Below are 17,307 nucleotides of genomic sequence, written 5' to 3' on the forward strand. Positions count from 1 at the left end.
GTATGCATTTAGTGGAAGAGACAAAAATAATTCACAGAAATGAAACGTAGTATGTTGCCCAGTAATCCCTGCCAGCCACACACTAATAATGCTCAGTGCAACAGCCGATTTCAATTTTAAAGGGTGTAACTTTGCTTTAGATTTCATCATATTGTCTGTTGTTGTGCACCGTATGCAGGCATCCAGTTAGTTTGACTGGTTTTTAACAATCCCCTTTTAAATTTAAATCTGTGTGCTCTTCTTTGGAGAAAATTTTCAATATGGTAGTTAATTACTGTATCATAGTAGCCTTGTAGTGTATGCTACAATGTTATTCAAGGTCTGCCATGGTAGGCACCCAAAGATAATTCTGAAAAGAATTACCAACCCAAACGCACAATGGTAAAACACACATCCTGCATTTTGGAGGTTTTCGGACAGGAAAAGTGTTTGGAGGTAGGTAGCCAGTTCCATAATTCATGACTGGTAATTCTGTAACACCCTTTAAATTTAGAATTTGGTTTGCTCTCTCTCTCAAAATTAGCTGCTTTTGTTTAATCTATTAAAGTTTACTTAAGAACCGAGTAGTGCACAACACACAGTATTGTGAAAGTTATTTTGTTTGGCGTAGTTTTCAAATTCAATACCTTGGCAAACAAATGCTTTGTTCCGAAGTACTCATAGGAATTATTTGTTTTTTATTTTACTGCACCTAAGCAGTTACTGCCGAGCTTTTGCATGAGAACAGTAATATTTTGATTATGTAAAAAGCTATTTAAGTTTTACTTCTGTTTCAGACAAGCCACCAGAGAAATCATTGAAGCCAGATTTTAGTCAACCTAAACAAGCTAGTAAAGGTAGGTCCTTCTGCTTGCAGGAAACAATGACTGTTTTTTGGCATGTTTAGTTTGAATGTGTTTTGATTTTACTTATTATTTCCTTTAGTAAATCCTAAAGCAATTAATGTTGAGAAGGTTCCCGATGTGAGTAAAAATACAACTGCGCAAAAAATAGAAGATTCCAGTAAAGGTAAATCGCAAATTAAAGTTTATTTCTAAGAGATGGTAAACAGCTTATTTTTTCACAAATATTTGTTGTACAAAATAAATTACTGAAATATACTGCAGGTTACAATGTCTTCCAAAATGGAGAGTGTGAGAATATATCCACCAACACGCTTACCAAAATAATGTAAGCACGAGCCACACCGATCCAAGTTTATTTCAATCTGATTTATCATCTGGGAACAAACAGACGAGTTTCGAGCACAACAGCTCTTGGTCACATGATATATATGTATAAATATATGTTCGAGGCATATGAGCTGCAGATTACACACTTTTGCATAAATCGCCATCTGGTGTTGGGCCCGGATGTTTGCAGTTTGTTTTTCCTCTTGGAAAGTCTTTGAAAGTCACGAGGTCGGTGTCTCCTCCTTTGGATCGTATTGCGCATGGGCTTTGGCTCCATCCTCATTGTTTTTTTCCGCCATCGGGCTCGGATGTGATCTTCGCGCTCCGGTTCCAAACAGCTTCCAGTTCGAAGATCGATGCTCAATCCTCCCCCCAATCGCTGTATTGTTTCGATCACGATCTCTTCAATCAACGCGCCTTCTCATCGGTACAAACCTTCGGTTCCAGTCGTCGACGGCGGCCTTCGGGCCTACCCAGGCTCCGGTCCTGGCTCATGGAAAGAACTCAATTTAAAAAGTGCTCTCAATGTTGGTCCAAATTTCCCCACACCGAGCTTCATGAGGTATGCAACCTTTGCCTCTCTCCGGAACACGAGGCTCGAGACTGTCCGGCCTGTAAGTCTTCCGGATCCGAAAAGACTATTCGGGACCGAAGAGCCAGAAGGAACATGGCACACTCCTCGACGTCCATTCCAGTCGACCTCTTCGGAGACGACATCGACGATCCGGAACATCATCGTACCGAAGAGGACCTCGTCAGCGCTTCCGAGGCCGACGAGTCAGATGTGGAGGACATCACCCCGGCGCAGAGGGTCGTGAGTACCAATCTACCCCCTCCCCAAGACCAGAGACACTGCTTCACACACCCCACCTTCGGGCCCGGTGAAGAAGCCAAGTAAGCCTTCCGGCGGCTCGGGTTCGAGCCAGCCTGCCAGCGGTGCCGAGAAACGCACTTCGGCACCGAAAAAGAAGACTGCCTCCACCTCGACACCGAGCTCCGCACCGAAGCCCTCTGGGTTGAAACCCAGCTCTTCGGCACCGATGCCATCTTCGGTGCCGATCAAACCACACAAGGCCACCGACACTTCCAAGCCGAAGCACATCTCGGCGCCGACCAAGAGACCGGAGGGTCCCAAGCCGGGTTCTGAACATCAAACCGGCACGGAAAAACCTAAAAAATCAGCGGCCCCAATGCATTCGGCGCCGACGGACCAAATTACCTCACCAGAGTTATTTACACCGGATCCCTTGCAAAAAACTCTTACCAAGGATCCAAAAACTGGACATTTGACGCGCTCTACTAAGAAAAGACATTTGGAGAAGCCTGCTCCGCCTCCACCTCAAAAGAGGAAGGACTCTGCTACCTCTCCATTCAGAATACCTCCACCACCACCACCTCCTCCTCCTCATCCTTCCCCTCCTCCTCCTTCCCCACCTCCACCCCCCTCCACCCTCTCCACCCCAACCTCATCGTTCTCCTACTCCGTCTCCAGACGATGATGATCATGGGGACCCATATAATGATACAGGGGATGTGCCACAAGACCCCACCCCTACAGGATCTCCAGATCCATGGGACGATTACCATATACCAGATATCCCCAACGTCCCACAAGACGATATTTACCCCTGTAGACCATCTCCACCTGAAGATTCACTAGGGTTTAACCATCTTCTGCAAAGAGCAGCACATTATCATGGGGTGGAAATGCATAATGACCCTGTGGAGGAAGATTTCCTTCTAGACACATTCGATACTACACATAGGTCCACCTCCATACTGCCCATGCTCAAAGGGGTGGTAAGGCATGCAGCAGAAGTTTTTAAAGACCCAGTGAGAGCCAGGGTCCTTAACCCACGTATCGAAGAAGTACAAATCTGCTCCCTCAGATCCGTCTTACATTAGAGGACCAGCGCCACTAGATTCCTTAGTGGTCTCTACAGCACGTAAAAGGGCAAACTCAAAAGCGTCAGGCGATGCACCACCACCTGACAAGGAATCAAAATTGCTAGATGCTTCAGGGAAATGCTCAGCATCCCAGGCCGCCAACATATGGCGTATAGCAAACACTCAGGCACTGCTGGCCAGATATGACAGGGCTCATTATGACGAATTAGAGAGAATAATGCAACATCTCCCTGAAAAATATAAAAGAGTCTACGAGTTGATTCAAGAGGGTAAAACAATCACAAACACCTATACGTTGTGCCCTAGGTGCAGCAGACACAGCCTCCAGGGCCATTAACACCAGCGTCCTTCTCAGTCGTCATGCTTGGTTAAGAGTATATGGGTTTAAACCAGAAGTACAAGCCTCTATCCTTAACCATCCCTTTGACCAGGAACATCTATTCGGGCCAAAGGTGGATGAGGCCTTAGAAAAGATGAAAAAGGACACGGATACAGAAAATCCATGGGGGCCTTACAGTCTCACCCGCCCAGGCGCTCCTTTCGTCGCTCATCCTTTCGGAGTGCATCCAGAGGCTACTCCTCAGACACAGCGTCCACATCGTACAAGTCCCCTACCCAGACCACCTTTACAAAAGGTTACCAAAGAGGTGGCTACAGGGCTAACAACAACAAGGGCAGAGGCAAAACAAACAACGCCCGTTCTGCCACATCTACTACCCAATGACTCCCCCCCCTCCCCCCCCCCCCCCCCCCCACACTATTCCACTCCAGTCGGGGGCAGACTCACAAATTTCCTTCATGTCTGGGAGACCATCACCTCAGACAAATGGGTAACCCAAATAATTCAGTCAAGATACTGCCTGGAATTTACATCTATCCACCCAGGCAACGCCCAATGTCACAAGAACATTCCACATTGCTAAAGCAGGAGGTAATCTCCCTCCTACAAAAACAGGCAATAGAACACGTTCCAATTTGGGGGTTTACTCCCTATATTTTCTAATACCAAAAAGGGACGAGACTCTACGACCTATTCTAGATCTCCGGCCCCTAAATACATACATACATACACTCAGACCATTTTCACATTGTAACGCTTCAGCAGGTACTTCCGCTCCTCTCCCAGAACGACTTTCTCACCACACTGGACTTGAAAGACGCATACTTACACATTCCAGTGCATCATGCTCCCAGAAAGTACCTCAGATTTGTAGTGGATGGACAACACTACCAATTCAAAGTGCTCCCGTTCGGAGTCGCAACAGCACCACGGGTATTCACCAAGTGCCTAGCAGTGGTGGCGGCACACCTCAGACAGCACATTCACGTCTTCCCATACTTGGACGATTGGCTGATAAAAGCCACTTCATACAACCAATGTGTACACCAAACCGCCACCACAATCCAACTACTTCACCAGCTAGGCTTCACGGTGAACCACCAAAAGTCCCAACTAACACCATCCCACATAAAACAATACCTCGGTGCCACCATAGACACCTCAAAAGCAATAGCCTACCCCAATCCGGCCAGGATTGCAAGCATTCAGGCTTTGCGACAAAAATTCGTACTTCAACACTCCCTTCTGCACGAGTGTTTATGCAACTGACCGGGATGATGGCTGTAGGAAGGTGGATATCTGACTATGGTTACCCCCAACTTTTTGCCTAGTGTCTAGCTGGTTTTTCGACTTAGTTGGCCTGAGATCCTGCCATTCAGGGTCTCAGGCTGTCTGCTCTCTCTGTAAAATGGACTCCATGTACCCTAGGTACATAACCAATTGGTAAGGATCACCTTATTGGACCCTGTACAGTGTACCCTAGGTACCCAGGGCATAGGTGTACCCTAGGCCTCCCAGGGGCTGCAGCATGTATTATGCCACCCCTGGTCTGGCCTTCCAATCAGACACAACTGGCTGAACACTCAGCTGGGGCAAGGTCGTGTAATCACCCCTTGCTTAGATATAGTATATCTATATCTACCTTATATATAGACACATGTGTACCTATCAGTCACTCCTATGGCAGGCCTTAACAATCCTGGAGGCAGAGTGCTTGGTAACATGTGAGATGGTGCTCTAGCATGAGCTGAGCCTGTCTGCAGCTTTCGGAACCATGTCCTTATAGCTGTTCTATGATATAGCCTACCATATACTCTTAAAGTGCCTTATAATCTTAAACGGTTATGGTAACTATGGTTTGGCTTTATCGAAACATGTCGTGTAAGGTGTCTAACACTTTGGAATAATACCCCCATACCATTTCTGGTGATGAGGATATTATTCCTCCCTTCTAGAGGGAGAGACATGTTAAAATCCTACTTTGCTGTTTAACTCTAACCAAAGCCTCAGCATCACAAAATGGATGCTGCTGCCACAGACACGAGTCTGACCCCCTGCTGCTGGGAGTGATCCTGGCAAGGGAGGCTTGGACAATAGGTTTCCTGCTTGGGGAGGTGCTAGCACCTCCCCAGACAGACTTTAGTGTATTGGGGCAGGGTGGGCTGAAAGGAATGAGACATGCCTGGGGCACACAAGGTGTTCCTTGCATAGTTCAGTTCAAACCGGCGCTGGGGCACTCCAGCCCCAGCTCTGGCGCGAAACTGGACAAAGGGAAGTGGGTGTAACCACCCCCTCCCAGGTCCCACCCATAAGGCGTGACCTAGCAGGTATCCCAGCCCCCCAGATTAGTATAAGAGTGGGAGTTGGGCCTCAAGACTTTAGATTATCCTGAACCTGCAAAACTGAACAGAAACTCTGGACCTTCGACATTCGACGAAAGAAGAAGACTGAAGAATCTCCCTTGTAGCCAAGGAGTGGCTACCCTGTGCAAACAGGCACCATCAAGAGACTACCCTTTGCTTTGTGAAACGTTCGACGAGGAACCGACTGCAGAGCCCGACCAGAGCCTTGATTTCCAGACTTCTCCGACCCTCATCCACATCTGCAGCAGAGCTGAGATCCGTGGAGGCGACGAGCGACGTGGGACCGGCTACCTGGGAAAAGTGGCTAGTAACTTACAGCGCAGCTTCTGAGGTACCCTCGAAGTTGTGCACCGGGGATTGAGAAGCCCCAACCCCAAGCACCATCTGCACCGAAGACCAGCCCCCCACACTCCACGAGTCCTGCGTGGGGCCCTTCAGCATTTTCCTGCTTGCCGCGTCTGTCCGGTTGCTTGCCCGCTGGCTAGTGGCCTTTGTGACGACGCTCCCTGAAATCTTCTGCGCTGGTTTGGCTCCTCCAGACTGGCTCCCGCTTCTCTGCAAAGAAGAAGCACCCCAGACCTTCCTGGTCTGCACCAGAAGCAAGTCCTTTGTTCTTCGTGGGTTCCGCTTGCCAAGGCTTGGTGAGTCCTAGTCCAACTTCGACGCCGCCGACAGCAAGAGCCTTCGTGGGACAGCTCGCCTCCTGGTCCTGGTCGTCCTCGACGCTTCCTGGTCCTCCTGGCTGCAGCGACAAGCTTCACCTTCACCTGCAACTCTTCACGACATCGCCTGGTTCCTTCCTGGTTCCACGTGGTCACTGGCTAGTGACCTTGACTCTGTCCCTTCTGCTTGCAGGTTTCTTCTCTTCTTGATCCCAGCCTTGGGATCCACCGGACACTCTTCACTGACTGCCTGTCAGCATCTTTCTTCAGGCATCCATAGGAGTCGACGACGAAAACGACGCATCTTCACCCCTATGCACCCGCAGCCTGTGGGCTAGGTAACTTGGGTACTCCGGTGCTCATCAGGATAGTGACTATCCTAGTGTCTAGTTTTCAAGTCTCAACTTCCTAGCTACTCCGGAAGTGTCCTAAATCTATCTATTTCTAAACTATAACATTGCTATTGACTTTTACGCATTACGCGTGAGTGTTTCCACTCTGCACACGAATCCCGTGGGCCTCCCACTTCCTAACTAACGCTAGTGTAGTGTAGCCCCAGCGATTCCCTAGGCCTAGGCCTATTCTATTTCCGTGACAGTGGTTCTTATACCACTTACTTAGTATATGGTTGGCGTGGCCCCTAGGGCCTAACTGTATTACTTACCTGTGTGACTTACTGTATGCATTAATAAGACTGTGTTGTACTTACCTCTAAACTCATAAAGAGTGCTGAGGGTTTGCTTAGAATAAATACACTTTATTTTATATATATATATCTGTTGTGGTGTCCTTTCATTTGGTATTCAAGGGATTATATATGGTATCACAGCTGGCTTCATATGCCATTCAGAGTTTAGCCTAAGACTGCTCTTGTCCATGCTACCACTAGGATAGCTGGTCTATAAGGTTGACTTTACAACCAATCACCATAAGGGTATTTGGACTGATATAAGGTGTACACTATAACTAGTGACATCATACATCAGGCCAACTTCTCACAATGGCCTCTTGCATTTTCATAGTGCCTCGCGCACGACTCCAGATGCGTCCACTCCAAGAGTTTTTAACGCGCCAATGGAACCAGGCCCAGGGGCAACTGACAGATCTGGTGTTGGTAGACGGTTGCACCCATCGCTCTCTGCAGTGGTGGAACACCACAAACCTTTCCAAAGGTCGACCGTTCCTGGACCCGGTTCCCCAAATAATACTAACAACGGACGCATCGCTCTCCGGCTGGGGAGCTCATCTATTACACCTCACAGTGCAGGGCACATGGATGCCGCAACAAAAGTTACTCCATATCAACCATCTGGAGTTACTAGCAATCTTTCTAGCCCTGAAATCCTTTCAACCACGGATTTCAGGCAAGGCGGTACTCATTCGCACAGACAACATGACGGCCATGTATTGTATTCAAACACAAGGCGGCACACTCTCTCCACAGCTCTCTCAATTAGCACAGAGCATATGGAGTTGGGCAATTCCCCACAAAATCTTTCTCCTAGCTCAACATGTCCCAGGAGTCCAAAACACCTTGGCAGATCTGCTCAGCAGACACAACAGACCCACGAGTGGAAACTTCACCCACAGGTTCTTCATCCGTTCTTTCAAATGTGGGGGCATCCACAGATAGACCTCTTCGCTACCCACGAAAACACAAAATGCCCAGATATCCACACCCATTGTCCAAAGGAAATGCGATATGGATGAAATGGTCAGGCAAATTTGCGTACGCTTTTCCGCCTCTCCCACTCATTCCATTAGTGGTGCAAAAGCTACAACAGCACTCCCTCACACTGATCCTAGTAGCTCCAACGCGAGCCAGACAACCGTGGTACACCACGCTGCTGGAACTCTCGGTAGTACCACACCAAAAGCTACACCTCTCACCATGCCTCCTAACCCAGAACCATGGAGAGATCAGGCACCCAGACCCAGCTCAACTCTACCTTGAGATCTGGCTCCTGAAATCCTAGAATTCGGGTACCTAAACCTTCTCCCTGACTGTATGAACGTCATCAGAGAAGCTAGACGCCCTACCACTACAGCCTGCTACGCTGCCAAGTGGAAAAGATTTCTTGTTTATTGCCATAACACAATCAATCCTCTAGACGTGTCTATACAACACATCATATGCTACTTACTCCACCTACAAAGGTGTAATCTAGCCTATACCTCCATTCGGCTACACCTCGCAGTAATTGCAGCTTACTTACAAAACAGGCAGCACCTATCACTTTTCAGATTACCTGCCATTAAAGCCTTCATGGAAGGCCTCAAAAGAATAACTCCCCCCAGAGTACCACTCTCACCTGTGGAACTTGAATATCTTTCTCACAAGGCTGATGGGGCCTCCCTTCGAACCTTTGCATAAATGCGAACTGCAATTCCTCACATGGAAAACAGCTTTCCTTGTAGCCATCACTTCCCTTAGAAGGGTCAGTGAGATACAAGCACTTACCTGTGAGAAAGTGGCTCTGTATATACTGTTCCTTAATAGGTACAGGGTGTACAGAGTCCACAGACCCCAAGGGTTTAACAGAGGTTAAAGTTAGATATAACCTTACTCTCTAAAGTGGTAGCCTGGTCGAGCAGTAAGGCAGTATCAGAGGACGTGTAAAGCATTTGTTGTACACACTCAGTCAGCAAATAGTTCCACACACTCAATAACTGAACTCTAGGCCAATGGTTTGTATAAAAATATGCTTGTTTTATTTTAGAACCAACACTTGGAATTAAAATATACTTTCTCGACGAGAGGTTTCATAAAAATACTTTTGTATATGCAATAGACTTTTTAGTAAACAGTTACAAATAGTTGCAGTAGGCAACTCTATTTCTAAACACAATACATTGAGCTCAATGATAAATTCAAGTCATTTGCAACAGATTACTTTCAGATTACTTTTGTAATTCCAGGCTTGGATCCTAGATCCAGTCCTGGGTCAGTTCTCAGAATCAGCTGTTGAATGTCGACTTTGGTACTGTACTGGTACTGTACTGATTTTTAACTAATATTTAGCTATTTCAAAAGTGAGCACTTGGAAAATATTTCAGAGCAAACAATCAATGATTCCCTATTGAAGGAAATATAGGTTACAGGTACAGTAGGTTATTGTTACTTTTGTAATCCAGTACTGGGTGTCTGGGTTCAGTACTGGGAGATTTATCCAAAACAGGTAAGTAATTACGTTTTCAGATGTTATACGATTTTTGAGGAATATTTAGAAATTGCAGAAATCAACACTTAGAAGAAATTTCACAGAAAAGCAGTCAATGGTTTCCTATGGGAGAAAATGGGGTTACTGGTAAGTATAGATGCGAGTATTCCTCCGAGCCAGTGCTGGGCACCATGATCCAGCACTGTGAGCCCACCTGAGAACAGGTGAGTTTTTGCGTTTTTGTCACTCAGCTGATTTTTAGTGAATATTTGAAGATTTGAAAAGTCCACACTTAGACGAAATTTCAATAAAAAGCCAGTCAATGTTACCCTATGTAGAAAATAGTTAGCGGTTTTCAGGTAAGTTCTCGACTGGCAAAGGTGAGGTTCTGGGCATAGACTCAGGGGTCCCCCAAGGTCAGATAGGCACAGTTAGTTCACCCTCAGCGGCTCTAGGGCAGCCGGGTGCAGAGAGAGTTAGGCCCAATGTTAGCCTATGAGGAATAGGGGGCCTGGTTTGGTGGCTGCTGACTAGCAAGCCACGCGGCTGTGGGAGCTGGGCTCCTGGTCACTTACTCAGGGCAAGTGGGGAAGTAGGCTAGTGTAGAGATTGCACTGCCAGGGCCACTCGGGCGGCTGGGTGCAGGGTGCTTTTGAGCCGTCGGGCGCTCAATGGAAATCAATGGGAATGTTCCGGTTACGAAAAAGGCTGCAAGCTCTGGGACAAGGATGCTTCTCTTCCAGGGGATCCTCATCAATAGTCATAAGCACTGAATATTCCCGCCCATGTGCGGGGACCCCGGAAATAATAAAATTATATATGTAAAAAACATACATATATACAGCTCTGTATATGTATAAACATATATCATTTTTTCCAAGCAAATGCAGCTCCCATAAAAGGCTAGGCAATGTAAATATACACATCCAATAACACACATATATCTATATATATGTATAAAGGTATAACAATACACCCAAATCTCTTTTTTTTTTTTTTTTTTTTTTTTTTTTTAATGAGGTAAACACTCATGAGAAAGCAAAAAATAAAGAGAACAAACTGTGGAAAAACACAGATGTATAACACATTGCCAGCCTGCAGGCTGCATTGCAATACAATACCATAGAGACTAAAAAGCCCTGTACAGGTAAAAACTGGCACCGTGCCTTTAAGGCAGCCCTGACTTCCATATCCCATCATGCCTCAGGGGTGACAGTTAGGTCAGTTGTTCTTTCCGGCTCCTTCAGTCAGGACCCTGGAATTCAGCTCTCTTCTTTTTTGATTCTTTAGTCAAAAATTATAACAACTTTAAGATTTTTTTTGGACTTCTTCTTACAATTTCTGTGAGGAAGTCAGTATCCTGTGTTTTTCTGACTGATTTTTCAACCATTTTGTCAGAAAAATGCCTTCTTTATTTGTTCCATGCCCATCTTGTGGAAAAAAGAAGGCTGCGTCAGACACACATGAGGTGTGTATCATCTGTCTGCCGGACTCTCACTCTCCAGCAACATGTCGTCATTGTGAAGACCTTTCCAAAAGGACTTTAAAGGAGAGGGAGAGGATTAGGCTGTATGGCCTAGCAGAACGGTCGACGTCGAAGCAGTTGGTCCCTGTTTGCTCTCCATCGACGTCGGGCTCGGCGTCGAAGACTCCAGCGGCGGGATCGTCGCTGAGAGGTGAGGAGTCAAGGGGAAGTCATGCTGGAAAGAGAAAATCGACGTCGACTTTATATTCAGCGTCGAAGAGGATGCGTTCGACGTCGACGGCGTCTAAAAGCTCGGCGTCGAGGACTCGGCGCCATAGTTCAACGTCGAAGAAGCATCTGTCGACGTCGAGAGAAGATCGATCGACGTCTGCACAGAGATATCGTTCGTCGTCGAAAGAAAGACATCGTTCGACGTCGAGGTCGGCGAGACATCATTCGACGTCGCGAGAAGAACGTAGACGATCTCCACAGTCGACGTCGAGACCAAGATCGCCGTCAAGATCAAGATCGCCGTCGAGGAAACATCGTTCGACGGCGAGGAGGCTTTCGACGTCGTCGGAGCTTTCGACGTCGAGACAGAAGTCTCCGTCAGGAGTGACGTCGAGGCAGACGCCTCCGTCAGGGCCGACGTCGAGGCAGGAGCCTCCGTCGGAGTCGACGTCGAGGCAGGAGCCTCCGTCGGAGTCGACGTCGAGGCAGAGGCCTCCGTCGGAGTCGACGTCGAGGCAGAGGCCTCCGTCGGAGTCGACGTTGAGACAGGTGCCTCCGTCCTCACAGGTCTCCAAAGCTTTGGTGAGGTACATGAAGCCTCCGTCGAAGGTAATCTCGACGTCGAGACAGGAAGCTCGGAGCCTCGAAGATTCGAGTCAAAGATCTCCGGTGATAGGCTTATCACCGTCGAGGCAGCCCTCTGTTGAGGGTACGCAGGAGGTTTCACATATTCGCCTCACAATTCGACCAGTCTCAAGGCGAAAATCTCCTCATAGAATGATATATACAGCTCCGGAGTCACCGCGTATCATTTCTATCTCGCCTTCAGGATCAGAGGGCTCAGGTTCAAGGTCAGCATCACCAGAGCTTGTACATCAATCTCCAGTTCCTGCAAGAGAAAGTTCGCAGGAGGAGGACAATGCTGTGCCTCAAAGTCCCGTAAGGGAGATGCCTCAGGACCCTGCTATGACAGACACTATAAAGGCATCGCTAACAAGAATAAGGGGCGTGGTATTCCCAGCGACACCGATCAGACCAAGATCTCGAGAAAGAGAATCCCGAAGTCACTCTCGAGCACCAAGAAGGCGATCCAGGTCTGCCTCCCTCAGAAGAGAGTCGACCAGATCAGAGAGAAGGCGCCGTAGGACCCCTTCTACCTCCCCTTCTTCCAGATCATCCAAAAGGGATTATTCACCGACACTCTCGGAGACGCCACCCTCTCGGGTATCTCCGGTAGATGACATTTCTACATTTCAAGAAGTGTTGTGTAGAGGAGCTACAAAATTAAGTATCCCTATGCCGGTTCAGGAGACCACCACATCCATAATTTTTGAAACTCTTCATGAGCGCACAGTGACACGCCCGTTGTTGCCATTAGTCCCCGGTTTGCTACAACCGGTAATGGATATCTTTCTCACGCCAGCAACCACCAAAACGGCGCCGGCGAGAATTCTAAAAAAGTACCGTCCAGCTCCGGAGGATCCGCTATTCCTTAAAACAGATCCTCCACCGGACTCTGTCATCACCGCCGCTGCCAGAAAGACGCATGCAGTAGCTGGCTCTTCAACGGTGCCACCAGATAAGGACAGTAAAACGCAAGACTCCTGGGGGAGGAAAGTTTGCGGCTCAGCATCCTCAAGCTTGAAGGTGGCAAGTGCCTCGGCTCTTCTGGGGCGCTATGATAGGTCACTATGGGACTCTCTTCAGAGGTTCGTTGAAAAAGTTCCATCAGAGGACAGACGGGACTTTGAAGAGATTTTGCATGAGGGGAGTCTAGTCTCTAACCAGATCATAAGTGCAGCGGCGGATGGGGCAACACTGGCAGCGCATGAATATGCACATGGAGTCACAGCCAGAAGATCATCCTGGCTTAGATTGACGGCCCTGAAACCGGAAGCGCAGGCAAGAATTTTAAATCTGCCTTTCTCCGGTAGTTCTCTTTTTGGGTCCCATGCAGACGAGGAAATGGCCCGTATGAAAGCAGAGCTGGAGACCATGAAAGCAGTCGGGCTTGAAAAGAGGAAAGAGTTTCGACGCCGCAAGGGAAATGACAGGCGCAATTACCAACAGAGGGTTCAAACCCCTCATTGGCAAAAGAACCAGGACCAGCAAGGTCAAAAGAAACAGCAATACCAGTCCCGCAAGCCATCCAGGGGACGAGGTAACAACAGGCAGTCTAATGCAGGAAACAAAGCACCGGGGAAGCAATGAGAAACCGCTTCCTCCGATGCTGTCCACCGCTCCGGTGGGAGGAAGTGTTGCGCATCATCTTCCAGAGTGGCAGACAATCACAAAGGACAAGTGGGTACTCAATATACTGCGTCATGGGTACTCGCTTCGTTTCAAAAGTCACCCCCCATCGATTCCTCCTGTCAAGTCATCCCAGCATCTAAAGCAGCTCAGAGAGGAGGTAGCGACGCTACTACTCAAATCTGCAATAGAGAAAGTGCCCATAAACCAGAGAGGAAAGGGAGTTTACTCCAGATATTTTCTCATCCAAAAGAGGAGTGTGAAGGCGGAGTTCAGACCCATTTTAGACCTACGGATACTGAACAAGCACATAAGAAAGGAAAAATTTCGCATGCTGGCGCTCCACCAAATATATCCTCTTCTCCGGATGGGCGATTGGATGTGTTCACTGGACCTTCAGGATGCATATTTCCATATTCCCATCCTAAGGAATCATCGAAAATTTCTCAGGTTTGTGGTAGGCAACGCTCACTATCAGTTCAAAGTCCTCCCATTTGGCCTGAAGTCAGCTCCTCGAGTATTCACAAAATGCGTGGCAGTAGTAGCGGCTGCTCTGAGGCGCGCAGGAGTCTTCGTCTATCCCTACCTAGACGACTGGCTAATAAAGGGCTCATCGCCACAGAATGTGCGGACACAGCTGTCGCTATGCCTGAACTTATGTCGCAGGTTGGGTCTCAGAGTGAATGTCAAAAAGTCCAATTTTTCACCAACGCAGAGAATACACTACCTGGGTGCAACTATAGACTCCGTAGTAGGAAAAGTGTTTCCTTCGGAGGAAAGACAGTCATCCATTATGCTAAAAGGCAGACAGATTATGACCAGCAATCTGTCGTCGGCAAGGCAAATCTCATCTCTGCTAGGGGCCATGGCATCCTGCATCTTCCTAGTGCCCAATGCCAGGCTAAGGATGCGTCCTCTCCAGCAAGATCTCGAGGACAAATGGGATCAAAGGAACTCTCTGTGGGAAGAAAAGGTTTGCCTCTCCTCTGCAGCCAAACAGTCAATCAAGTGGTGGCTGAAGCCAAGGAATCTGCAAGTGGGGATTCTTTTCCATCAAGAGCCCCCAACTCAGACCTTAATCACCGACGCATCCCTTCAGGGATGGGGTGCGCATTTTGGGACTCTGCAAACTCAAGGACGGTGGTCCAGCAGCGAACAGTTGTACCACATCAACATGCTGGAGCTCAGGGCGGTCCACCTAGCCCTCAAAGCGTTCCTACCTGCGATAACGACGAGTACCATTCTAGTACAGACGGACAATACCACCACAATGTACTACCTGAACAAGCAGGGGGGTACTCGATCCAGAACGCTCTCGCTGGAAGCTCAGTCCCTGTGGCACTGGATCCTAGCAAGGAACATCTCATTGAAAGCGGTGCACCTACCAGGAGAACTCAACGTGCAAGCAGACTTGCTCAGTCGGCATTTTCAAGAGCCAGAGGACTGGGTAATCAACGACGAAGTGTTAGAAGACATCTTCGGGGAATGGGGGCGCCCGCAAGTGGACCTCTTCGCGGACGAGCAAAACACAAAATGCCGAGGCTTCGCCTCAAGATACCATCGACCAGGATCCCTAGGGAATGCCCTTTTGATCAATTGGTCAATGACATTTGTGTACGCTTTTCCGCCTCTCCCACTAATTCCCAAGGTGGTGACCAAGCTACAGAATTCATCTGCCAAGATGATACTCATAGCACCGGACTGGCCGAGGCAGTGGTGGTACACGGATCTCCTACACATGTCGATCCGCCCCCACAAGCGGCTGCCGTGCAGGCCGGACTTGTTATCCAAGATGCAGGGGAAGATTTACCATCCCAGCCTTCCCTCGCTGAGCTTAACAGCATGGCTCCTGAAGTCCTCCAGTATGGCCATCTGAACCTCCCTCAAGAGTGTATGTCCATACTGAAGGAAGCCAGGAGGCCTTCGACAAGACACTCCTACTTCTGTAAGTGGAAAAGATTTTATATATGGTGTGCTCAGCATCATTATGATCCCACTAAATGCCAGGAGGATGTAATTTTGCCCTATCTTCTACATTTAGCAAGGGCAGGGTTGAAATTTTCTTCCATAAAGGTTCACCTAGCAGCCATAACAGCATACAGGCGTTCGCCTTCACAGCAGTCATTTTTTAAAGTGCAGGTAGTGAAGGATTTCTTGCAAGGACTCAAGAAAGTCTATCCCCCTGTTAGACCTCCCTCTCCTTCCTGGGAGCTAAACTTGGTTCTGTCGAAGCTCATGGGTTCACCTTTTGAGCCTATTCATAAGGCTACCCTACAGCACCTCACATGGAAGACAGCATTTTTAATAGCCATCACTTCAGCACGGAGGGTCAGTGAGATACAGGCCCTCTGTTCTAAAGAACCCTACACTGTTTTTCATCTAAATAGGGTGGTGATGAGAACTCACCCTTCGTTCCTACCCAAGGTGGTATCGGAGTTTCATGTAAACCAAGCCATCTCCTTACCAACCTTTTTTCCCAACCCCTCCTCTCCGGCAGAGAGGGCGTTGCATTCTCTGGATGTCAGAAGGGTCCTAAAATTCTACCTAGATAGGACTAAGAATATCAGGAAATCTGACCAATTGTTTGTGAACTATGGGATTGTCCGTATGGGCTTTGCTGCATCCAAACGTTCCATTGCTAGGTGGATTGTTTCTAGTATTACTTTGGCCTACCAACTGGCTCAGAAACCATTGGGGGCGCGCCCTAAAGCGCATTCGACAAGAGGAAAAGCGGCTACCGCGGCTTTTCTCAATAATGTCCCACTCTCCGAGATCTGCAAGGCAGCCACTTGGAGATCTGTCCACACTTTTACCAGGCATTATTGTCTGGATTCGGACACCAGGGCAGACACTCAAGTAGGACAAGCCTCCTTGAGGAATCTGTTCCAAACATAATCATTTTCATGATTCTTTTTCTCCATGGGTGATACAACCTTAGTTTCATTTGCCTGCTGGTGGAAGGGGAGCTTGCTACTCTATTCAGTGCTTATGACTATTGATGAGGATCCCCTGGAAGAGAAGGGTAAGTTACTTACCTGTAATTCTAGTTCTCTTCCAGGGGTATCCTCATCAGTCATAAGCAACCCACCCACCTCCCCAGGCAAATGAGAAGAGGTGTATTATTCATTATGGAAAAGGTATATCTTTGTGTTTAGGACTACGGTCCCGCAAAGAACAACTGACCTAACTGTCACCCCTGAGGCATGATGGGATATGGAAGTCAGGGCTGCCTTAAAGGCACGGTGCCAGTTTTTACCTGTACAGGGCTTTTTAGTCTCTATGGTATTGTATTGCAATGCAGCCTGCAGGCTGGCAATGTGTTATACATCTGTGTTTTTCCACAGTTTGTTCTCTTTATTTTTTGCTTTCTCATGAGTGTTTACCTCATTAAAAAAAAAAAAAAAAAAAAAAAAAAGAGATTTGGGTGTATTGTTATACCTTTATACATATATATAGATATATGTGTGTTATTGGATGTGTATATTTACATTGCCTAGCCTTTTATGGGAGCTGCTTTTGCTTGGAAAAAATGATATATGTTTATACATATACAGAGCTGTATATATGTATGTTTTTTACATATATAATTTTATTATTTCCGGGGTCCCCGCACATGGGCGGGAATATTCAGTGCTTATGACTTTGATGAGGATACCCCTGGAAGAGAACTAGAATTACAGGTAAGTAACTTACCCTTCAGGTGCCACCACCACTTCGAGAGGTAAGTTGGGTAGTTGTAGGTTAGGTGGGTACCC

The 17,307-nt window shown here is 47.7% G+C and overlaps 1 protein-coding gene across 4 annotated transcripts in view; it reads left to right on the forward strand.

Moving 5' to 3' along the window:
• The window catches only part of ZNF638 (zinc finger protein 638), a 994,232-nt gene that overhangs the window by 318,208 nt on the left and 658,717 nt on the right, over positions 1 to 17,307 (forward strand). For all 4 annotated transcript variants that reach the window (XM_085642741.1, XM_085642742.1, XM_085642740.1 and 1 more), the window contains 2 exons: positions 777 to 836; positions 925 to 1,008. In XM_085642741.1, the coding sequence (XP_085498867.1) occupies positions 777 to 836; positions 925 to 1,008 (144 nt within the window). The remainder of the gene's footprint in view (positions 1 to 776; positions 837 to 924; positions 1,009 to 17,307) is intronic.

The sequence above is a fragment of the Triturus cristatus genome, chromosome 2_2, assembly GCF_964204655.1.
Source record: "Triturus cristatus chromosome 2_2, aTriCri1.1, whole genome shotgun sequence".
Classification (NCBI taxonomy): domain Eukaryota; kingdom Metazoa; phylum Chordata; class Amphibia; order Caudata; family Salamandridae; genus Triturus; species Triturus cristatus.